The 11,097-nt window shown below is 35.9% G+C and overlaps 1 protein-coding gene across 1 annotated transcript in view; it reads left to right on the forward strand.

The window, feature by feature from the left end:
• LOC117330437 (leucine-rich repeat neuronal protein 1-like) overlaps positions 1-10,821 on the forward strand; it is a 31,379-nt gene extending 20,558 nt beyond the window's left edge. Inside the window, exon 2 of the mRNA XM_033888718.1 lies at positions 3,670-10,821. Within this exon, the coding sequence (XP_033744609.1) occupies positions 5,146-7,269 (2,124 nt within the window). The 5' untranslated portion in view covers positions 3,670-5,145 and the 3' untranslated portion in view covers positions 7,270-10,821. The remainder of the gene's footprint in view (positions 1-3,669) is intronic.
• The last annotated feature ends 276 nt before the right edge of the window (positions 10,822-11,097 follow it).

The raw sequence follows: 11,097 nt of genomic DNA on the forward strand, positions 1-11,097 counted from the left end.
AGTCTTGTAACCATGGAATCAACTCCTCCATTCTTATAATCAATCAATGTGTACCACTACATATTCTGACAAACTTTGCCTTAGGCCAATTATTATTTCATGCAGTTCGATCCTCTCTAAAAAATATATCAAATTTTGTTAACCTTTTATAGCTTACTTTGTCAGTGACTATGTATTTTTTTATTTTATACATAAATGAGATCTTTTTCATAGGACATTTTATAAAACGAGTCTTGGAAGTTATCATTTTTGTGTGCCTTCGAGCCTTACTTTGGACACCAACCAGAAGGAAACAAAGCTTAGTAAATGATTCCTAGTTTGTTTAACACTTGAGAGTGGAATTACTGGTCTATTCACTGCAGCTAAGAATTTTACACAATGTAGATGTAATTGGAATTTTTTTTCCACAAAACTAGAAAATGTCTCTATTAAGATGTGAATGCCCCCTCTCCTATATATATGTAAAGAAATTGGTTTTATAATGCTTTGGTGTAAATATTGACCAGATATGTTGTGGGGTTCTCAAGGTATGACATTTTTTGGAAAAAATATGTACCATGCAGAAAGGATCATGAAAAGTCACCTTGACCTTTGACCATTTTACCTTGAACTATGACCAGCAGCATGTGTAAAACTTGATATTTCAACCAAATTTGTTCTCCTGATATAACATTGATTCAGAACGGGACTGGACAGGCCCAGACCTGGACCGAGAGACATATGGGACTTGAGTGGAGATAAAATCTGTAAATGGTTTTGGAAATATGCTCAAGAAGCAACTGCTCATTGACAGACATAATTACTTCACCCATGCAGACATCAGTTAATTCTCTTTTTTTGTTGATCAGAGGATTTTGGAGTGGTTGTCTCATATTTTTACTTGATAAAAGCGCACTTTAGTAGAGCCTGTCTATCATATACATATATCATTAATTACTAGATTTCCATGTGTGTCCTTCAGCACGAGAAATACCTTAAAAGTCTGATTGTATCATTAGGGAAATCCTATCTAAGAAAACATAATATTTTTGTTGATGTTTATACCAATTTTGTATCCTATAGATAACATAAATATATGCAAAGTAAACTTTATTTTCAACACAATTGGGAAACAAGCTATATCAACTTATCTTAATTACTCTTGACCCCAATAAAAGCTTGCGGAGGGGGGTCTTACTGCAGGAGGAAACCGGAATATTTTGGGAAAAACCTACCTGGTAAGGCATGTGACCCTGTACCTTTTGACATTTGATCAGGGAATTGAACCCCTGACAAGGGGAGTTAAAGGCAAATGTGTTACCACTGTGCCATACAACCACCCTAAATATACATGCACTGTTTCTGGAATTACAGAGCTATAAGTAGAAACCTAGAAATCATGGGACTGTGTAATTCTAGCTACAGTAATCAATATTCTAACTCTGCTACAGGCACAGTGCTCACCACAACTTTACACTGTTACAAATCATGTCCCTCAGCGATCAGAATTCATCAAAAACTCTGGGCACATCTGTACTCTGTACCATCTCAGCACTAAATGACAAAGTTATGTATGATAGATATCCATCACTGTTTTTTATAATCTCATAAAATTTTGAAGCTTAAAAAAATAAAACAAGAAAAAACAGTAAAGTCGTTGCACTTGGGATGTGCAGGTTTATAGGATTCAAACAAAATAGAAATACAAGGGACGAGGCCTATATCACTCACATGGATATCACTCACGTGGATATTTCTTTGATCATGGCTTGTCTTTGATCCCAAATGACCTCGACCTTTAAAACAGTGACCTTGATCTTTGGTCAGTTGACTCCTTGTTTAATTGCAACCAACAAAATTTTCATTTTTATGCATGTAAGTATTTTTGTAAATTGAACACCTTGACTAAATGTCATGTAAATCTGTCAGTAAGTCATAAAGTTAAAAGCCAGAACTAAATTTGTGGATGGACAGACACGGCTGATGGACACACATTGCTAAAGGGCACCCATATCTCCAATATTGGGACCTGAAATTAACACTAATTCCTGTCATTCCGACAAATAGGTTTTAAAGATTTAGCCTTATTTTATCTATTGGGCCCCATTCCACAGGGATCCCAGACCCAATGTTTATACAACATTGATTTCCCTTAATCCAAAGATGGTTCAGACTGAATTTGAACAGAATCCTAAAACTGAAACAGAAAAAGGATTTCAAAGAATTTAGCAAAATTTCCACTATTGGGCCCCAATCCTTCAAACTCCTGGGGGTTCAGCCTCACCATTTATACAAAATGGATTCCCCTTCACCAAAACATGCTTAAGACCAAAAATGGACCAAATCCTTTAATTACTACAGAAGATGAAGGATTTTAAAGAATTTGCTATATTTCCTGTATTTGGCCCCTAACTGCAGCTCCTGGAAGGTCAGCCCCACCATTTGCGCAATTTTGAATCCCCATCTGCACCCAGCAAAGCTTCTTGTCAAATAAGTTAAATTCCAATAAGTTATAAGAAGAATTTGTTTGAAGAATTGTTGACGTACGGATGACAGACGGACGGACACACAGTGTGGCATAAGCTCACCTTGATCATTTGGACCACAGGTGATCGAGCTAACAAGGCATTTTTTTGTAAAATAATTGTTCAAAGTAGCACATATATCGAGGTTCCAAATAGGTTTGTGGCCACTTTCCACAGAACCATAGCAGTGGTAATATTGTCTCCATGAATTAATTAAATTTCAGCAAGCCAAATTAGGTTTTATTCAAAATTCAATATTTGTGAATTATTTTTTTAAGTGGGAAATATGGATCAAACCAAGCCAAAGAAAAAACAATATTTGATACCTGCCCATGTAACCTGATCACTCCAGTAAGAACCTGTAGGTCACATCCAGCATCAGAAGCAATTCACATCCGATCATACACAATCCATCTAACTTATACCACACATGTATTTATCCCCAAATAAACCTAGTACAAAAGTAGCTTGTGACCCTGTACATTTTGACATTTGATCATAAGTGAACTATTTTCAGCTTACTATTTGAAAATTTTGCACAAATGAAGAAGTGGGCATATTTGTTGGTAGGGGTTTACTTGCATATAAATATGGTACAGTATCTATTTGATGAAGGACTGTAATGACATGATTCTATAAGACATGTACTGATTTGGTAGCTGATATTACACACACTCCAATAACCCTGCATTAATTTTGATTACTGCAATGCAGCCAGCAGACAGGAAAATGGAAGGATAGGATTTGTAAATCTGAAAACCCTGATTGCATTGTAATCTGACCGAAAATATCAATAATTTAAACATTTTTAGTTCCCATGAAATTTTCAAACTTGAAATCATAATAACATATGAGCGAACGACACTATAATCATTTCTATCCAACTGCTAAGTTTGTAGTAAAACATAGAAATGCTTTTAAAACTTAAAACAGTTATGTAATATGTAAAGAGAAATGACTTAATCTTTGTAGAAGCAAACAATGAATTTTTTTTCAAATATTTTTTTTAATAGTAATTATAAAACATTGTAGTCAAACAAACAACAAAATTAGAGAATCTGTTGTAAAAATCAAAACAACAGTATTAAGGCCATCCATGTGCAATGATTATTGTGACTTGTTAAATTGTACATATTTTAATTGTGCTCAATTTTTTCTGTTACAGGTTTAACTTAGACAGATACTACCAAATGGTGGACAAACATGCCACAATATATGGAGACACCTGACTATAGACCTATAAAGATGGAATCTATCATTGACGCAGGAACTGAAAATCCCTAACGTGTGGTCAGGTGATCAGGAGAAACTGACAATCACGGTGTTCTGGCCAGCAATGGTCAGTTACATTAAATGGGTATTATGGTACACTAGTACCGATCACTTTAAAAGGTGAACATTTCTGATAGATTTGTCCATGATCAACAAGTGTGGGAACTGTTCAAGGTCAACAATGTGTTACAAAGTTCATAACGTATGAGAGAACTGTTCAAGACTGACATTTCAAGATCAACAGATGCTCTGGTAAAAAGTTCAAGGTCAACATATGTGATAGAACAGTTCAAGTTCAATAATTCTGAAAGAAAGTTCAAGGTCATTGTGGTCAAGACAGCAATTTACTTTCCCCAATTCACTTAGAAGAATTCAGGGCAATATCTATGAAATAAAAGCTCAAAGTCAGCATCTTCAATATGACAGCAGCTTAAGATGGACATTTCCATAATAGAACAGATCTGTGTGGATGCCTCAGTATGAGAGGCCCATTGCCTTCCGATCGTGTTTGGACACTAGTTGACTCTCCATTATACAGCTACCAGTACAGCCAGTGTCTTGCTCTCTATTAACCCTCTGTATTCTCTGCCAGATATTTACTGTCAATGTTAAGTGAGGAATTATTATAGACAAGGCACCAAGGATCATTGGATTTCGTGGATGAATATCATACAAGGTGTTTGATAGACAGCGAGGCGGTGAAATGCTCGCTACCGGCCACAATCTGTAGAAAGAGGTTAATAGAGCCACTTGCTCGTCAACGTTAACACCCTAATGCATGGCCGTGACGCCGAGGAGCTTCCAACACTCCTACGGCAAGAGTCTGGTATAACCATGGTGTGACAACACGCTCAGGCCTAACTCTTGCATTCGACCAACGTACAACAGGGGTGCCACATCTCACACTCACTACAAGGCTAATGGTGTGACATTCTGGAGCCTGCAATCGAAACCGCCAATCTTGATATACATACTAGACTAGACAAAGATATACACCAGACAAGAAGAACATTTAGATAGTCGGTAGGAATGAACAATGAACCATAGCCTGCCAGCCGGAGGGACTGGTAATCAATAGAACCAAACAAATCTCCAATCCAACTGTATTCATTCTCATTACCACACCATGTTGTTACGACCACTCCAACTGTTGTATATGGCTCCTGTACCAATTACTGGAAATTCAGACTAATATTGATGTGATACATCTATGGAAATGAAGTCTCTTCTATAAATATATTGAATTATTGTTTTTGAAAGCAAAGCCTTCAATCTTAAAGAAGGAAGCATTAAGAAGAATCAAGTTATATCAAGCACAAATGTTTGATAAAGGAGACAACTTGAAATGTGACCAACTCCATCCCTGAAAATGTGGAGTGAACGCCAGCAATGCAGCTTGTGTAATATAAAAGTCTGGCTTTATGTCATGATGATGGTGTTGCCTCTGTGTTGTCCTGACAAACGGCTGGACACCGAGTGGAATCCACCATTTTGTCCCAAGCAGTGTTCGTGTAGGATGAGTCGGTATGAGCCACCCACACAAGGCAAACTCATGAAGACAATCAACTGCTCTGAGGCAGGACTGGGATCAGTCCCCAAGAACCTTCCCAACCAAGTGGAGGTGATTATGCTTAAGGGCAACAGAATCAAATATCTTAAAATAAGGGAAGCTCTGAACTACTTAAAGCATTTTGATGTATCCTCAAATAGAATATCCAAAATAGACAACAGACTTCAAAAGTTAACCCATTTAAAGTCGCTTGATCTTCAGAACAACAGTTTGACTTACTTAGTAAATGGTCAGTTCAGTGGTCTCAAATTCCTGGCTTATCTTGACCTGTCCAACAATGTCTTACATTCCATAGAGAAGCACTCGTTTGGAGGACTTAACTACCTCCAGCGACTCAATCTGGAGGGCAATAAGTTGTCTTTCCTGGAGCGCGAGTGGTTCCTCAGCATGCCGTCACTCAGGTGGCTGTACCTCTCAAGGAACATCCTGCGAAATATAGAACCAAACATGTTTGAGACTCTGTCGAACCTAGCAGAGCTCCGGCTGGATCACAACAACATATTCAATATAGGTGAGGATGCATTCCAAGGAATGACAGAGTTATCAACATTAGACATATCCTTCAATAAGTTAACTAGGGTTCCGGAGTGTAAAATTCTATCTCTAGACAGTCTACAGTGTCTGTATCTGGATGGAAACCCTATCTACAGGATCAGCCGAGGTGCATTCAAAGGTCTTAATGTTTCCCTCATCAGAGCCCGCTACATGCCAAATCTAAATGTCATTGAAAAACAAGCCTTTAAAAATCTTCCCAAGCTTCAAATTTTGGAGCTTCATGATAATCCAATGCTCATTTATGTTGATTCTGATGCTTTTAGTAACGTTCCACGTCTCAAGAGTTTATACCTACATAACAACCGACTGTTGGCTGTGCCTCGCGCCATAAGGACAGGGCTACCTTCACTGGAAAAAATTCATATTTACAATAACAATCTCAGATGTGACTGCAATGCCTACTGGATAAGGCAAGAGCTGGTGAAGGAGGAACAGCAACCTAATTATACATCAGTTATGTACGATGAATCTGTATTAAGTTGTGATTCTCCGCCGAATTTATCAGGACGGCTACTGAAAATGCTTCCAAAGAAAGCAATTAACAAGACCTGTGCTCCCTCTGCTCTGCCTTTGTTTGGAACCAGCTACAATATCAGTGTTGGGGAGGAGCTGAGACTAGAGTGCCATGCCCTTGGAGTCCCTGACCCCCAGATAAAGTGGCGACTCCCTAACGGGACAATGTTGTCAGGCTCAGTAAGGTCAGGGAGGGTACAGGTGTTGGCGAACTGTACTCTGATAGTACGACACCTGAGGCCATCGGACAGCGGCACCTACTTGTGTAAGGCAATGAACCAGAATGGGTTCGATATCAGCTCAACATCGGTCAAGGTGAACAACAAACCAATCCAAATCATTCCCTCCAGCATTGCTGGGGACTATGTGACAATCATGTGGAGCGGGACCACATACCGGTCAATGATATCTGACTACCAAATACACTACCGGATACCCTCATCCAGCGTACAGTACAACACCATCCACTTAAGCCAGTTTGCCACCAGTTACACATTTCCCGACCTTAAACCCCTGACAATGTACGAGTTCTGCATCGTTTATGTGTATGACACGGAACAGTATACAGTGGACTGTGTCAATGTTACAACTACACAGCCAGTTGAACTACCTGTAGGAATCACCCGGATAGACAAACGCATTATCATTGGTTCATGTGCTGCCATTTTGCTAGCTGTTGCACTTGGTTGTGTTATTGCTATCGCACGGCGATTTCGGAGGCACAAAGAATACCTGGAACCTTCTAGTCACGAGAAAAGTGAAACTATGGCACATATTCCATTGGACAACTTCTACAACCCCCCCACAACACCTTTGTGTTCTTCTCGAACTTCCCTAATCAGTGCTCAAGACTAAAAGTTTTCACGCTCCCTGAATTAAAAGGAGGTACCACATTCCTAGGTTCCAATGCCAAGAGTTAATCAAATGTGAATCAACAGAAAATTATGTGTATTTTTTTTTTAATGGAGAATGTATCAAAAGATAAACTAAATGTAGCAATACATTGGATAGAATTAAGGGGAGATAACACGACAAGATTGAAGCATATATTTATGAATAGTATACTCCAGCTTATAAAGTAATGGAAAAGGTGATGATACTGAAAGAGTGAATTCCTTGAGTTCCCATGAAGGTTAATTGTATGCTGTACCAGACAGCTGTTTAATATGTACAAAGTTCTAACGTTATATGAATTATAAAGAGGAGAGTATGAGGTGAAAATGTCTCAGAATTTTTTTAATTGGTATCATTATATTGCTATGTGACGTGAAAAAAAAAATTACATGTACTTTTATTAAATCTGAGAATGATGAGACTTATAATAACAAAAATATGCTTCTATTGTATTTAATGTCTCCATATTCTCTGACCCTAGTAAATGTATGACTTCTAACAATAATTGGTGGTGCAGAACTTGATGATTTGGTTAAAAGTTGGAAAAAGGACACAAGAAATCATGATAACAGTAGGGATTCTCAATACCATTTTAATTTTCTAAGTTAATAGAAGTAAATGTATAAATATGATACCTGCTGAATTCCCAGAGTTTGGGAAGTCTTCAAGCAGGCATTGTTATTACAAAGAGTGTAGCAGGTATGACACTAAGGACAAGGTGATGTGCAGTCTCACGTGAGATCTGTCGTCTATCCGTTATCCCAATTAGTGAGATAATGCATTATAAACATTCATTCTGTGCAATTAAAATGCCATTCACCTCCGTTCAATCTATAATTCAGCAGTGATGTGGTTATCATAAGCCGAATTGACACACACAACTGTACCGATAAAAAGTCACGTGACCTGTCAACGTGTCCCTAAAGGGTTAATAAAAAGTGTTGATAATGGCAAAATTTGAGTATTGAAAGGAAATCCCTCTTTCAGCTCATAAATAGATTATTCAATCAGTAAATTAGTAGTTACCATAGCAGGAGGTATCCCACCCTGTTCTTATACTAGAAATTTTACATATGGTAAGATTTTAGTGCTAAGCTATGTTTTTAGATTATTTTAGTATGCAGTTAAATTTCAAACCACTCTTTCTATATAACACTAGTAAAAATCTGTACCGACTTTTCTTAACTTTTGAGAGCCTTAATAATCTCTTGCACAATTCATCACAATTTTCTTTATATAATGATCCTGCAGTTACATTGTACTTTCAGCGGACAACAATTACAGTATGTCACATTTAAGGAGTACAGATTAAAATTATATTTCAGTAATCAAAATTTTTTCTTATTTATCAAAGTACTTATAAAGTGAAAAACGATTTAATTATTATTTATCTGAATGAAACTTAACTTTACCGTTAAAAGTGGGATGATAATGACTCTAAAATTAGTCAAAGAAATATAAATGGGGACCAATTATGATAATGTTTATACCATAAAAAGATGGACAATGTTTTATGTTGGAAAAAATGCTTTTACAAGTTAATTTTTATAACACATTCAAATTATTTTAATGTACTTATTTTCAGATATGATGTATAAGGAAATTAGAAAATATTATAAACATGTTTACTATGTCAATAATGCGCACAGTTGTCAATAATTAGATAAAAATGGTCTGATATGGCAATGTTACGTGTTGGTCTGTTTCTAACTGAACACTAAGTCAGTATTATCTCATCTCACACTTTATCATTGGTTATTACTGATAAGTAATCAATTTGTTGTAAGGTGTCATGAATGAGGCTTTAATTATTTCTGTTAACTGTTTCAAATATGACTACAATTATTATATACATGTATAAATTGTCAATATTATAAGTACATGTGTATACCTATAAATTATCTATAATGATACGGTGCTCAACTTCACCCCACCATTATACTTTTACAATATTACATTATCTGAGGTAATGCATCCTCGCTAACCAAGGGTTACTCTACGCTAATTTGAAATTGAGCTTAGCGTATAGACAGAGACCTATATAGGTCTCTGGCGTAGAGTACCCTTGGTTAGCAAAGATGGAGGTTATGGTACATGTATCTTGTACATAAATTTAGCTGGCTCAAGCTTTTACAATACAGTATCCCCTACCATATCACATTATCTAATTAGGTAATGGTATATGTATCTTGTACATAAATTTAGCTGGCTCAAGCTTTTACAATATCATTTCTGAAGTAGCTTCTGTGGGGTTAATTAGTATTGGTATCTAGGTATGTCCATCAAAAACAGTAGGAATAATAAGAGTACATTGTTATATCACCAATTAGTATCACTAGTTAGGACTTAATGCACATATATGTTTTTTCTATAACATGGGGACTCAGTGATATGTCACCATTTCTGTTGTTACTTATAAACTTATTATTTTTTGTTTGTTAAGACATTAAAAAATGGCAGTTTGATCTTTAACTATGCCAAATCTAACAGAAGCCAGCATATTTGAATGAATTTGTATAATTTTTTGTTTCCATATTAAAGAAAGAATTCAGTATTATTAAGAATATATATCTTTCAGAACATTGTTAAATAATGATTACCATATTCAACCTCATAAAAACACTTTGCACTTACAAAAACACATCAAAAAGGGTGTGGTTGATAATACCAGGTACAGGGAAAAGTTTTAATGAAAATCTGTGTGGAAAAATAACTCTTTTTTCACATACGTACCATTATGTAGCAAACCCAGAGTCGTGGATTAAAAGACTGAAGTTTTTATATGTTTAAATTAGAGCACACACATTCTTTTTTCCAAAAAAAAGTGGGGGTACAGGTGCACTTATAAGGTTAAATATGGTATTGAGAAAAAAGACACAAATACACATCTCATTTCAGCCCATTCTCTCCACTGCTGACATATTCTAACAGTGATATCCTAATATTACTAGTCTGTACTGACAATGTTCTAACAGTGATATCCTAATATTACTAGTCTGTACTGACAATGTTCTAACAGTGATATCCTAATATTACTTGTCTGTACTGACAATGTTCTAATAGTGATATCCTAATATTACTTGTCTGTACTGACATATTCTAATAGTGATATCCTAATATTACTAGTCTGTACTGACAATGTTCTAATAGTGATATCCTAATATTAGTAGTCTGTACTGACAATGTTCTAATAGTGATACCCTAATATTACTAGTCTGTACTGACAATGTTCTAACAGTGATATCCTAATATTACTAGTCTGTGTACTGACAATGTTCTAACAGTTATATCCTAATATTACTAGTCTGTACTGACAATGTTCTAATAGTGATATCCTAATATTACTAGTCTGTACTTACATGTTCTAACAGTGATATCCTAATATTACTAGTCTGTACTGACAATGTTGAAGTTCTGGAATCAAAATTGTGTGAATGTAACAAAGATTTCAGATAAATTCTTGTCATTCTATTTGTTTTATCAATCACAAACATTAAAGAGTATGTCATACAATTACCATCTTGGGCATTGTTTATTCGTCATGATCCTGATAACTCTACAAAAGTATATATATTTGATATCATAACTCTGACTGAAATAAACTAAAGAAGGACTTCAGACATACCAGTGTAGTGATGCTGCATGGATTTGCAAAGAAAAATGGAAATATATTGCTTGGTGATAAGGTAAGAGTTTGGAGACCAAAAGCGTCATTATGTATATATGATTCTCGAGTTCTGATAAACAGAATATTAATATGCATATTCAAGTAATATTTAGTTTATAAAA

Source organism: Pecten maximus, chromosome 7 (genome assembly GCF_902652985.1).
Source record: "Pecten maximus chromosome 7, xPecMax1.1, whole genome shotgun sequence".
In the NCBI taxonomy this organism is placed as follows: Eukaryota; Metazoa; Mollusca; class Bivalvia; order Pectinida; family Pectinidae; genus Pecten; species Pecten maximus.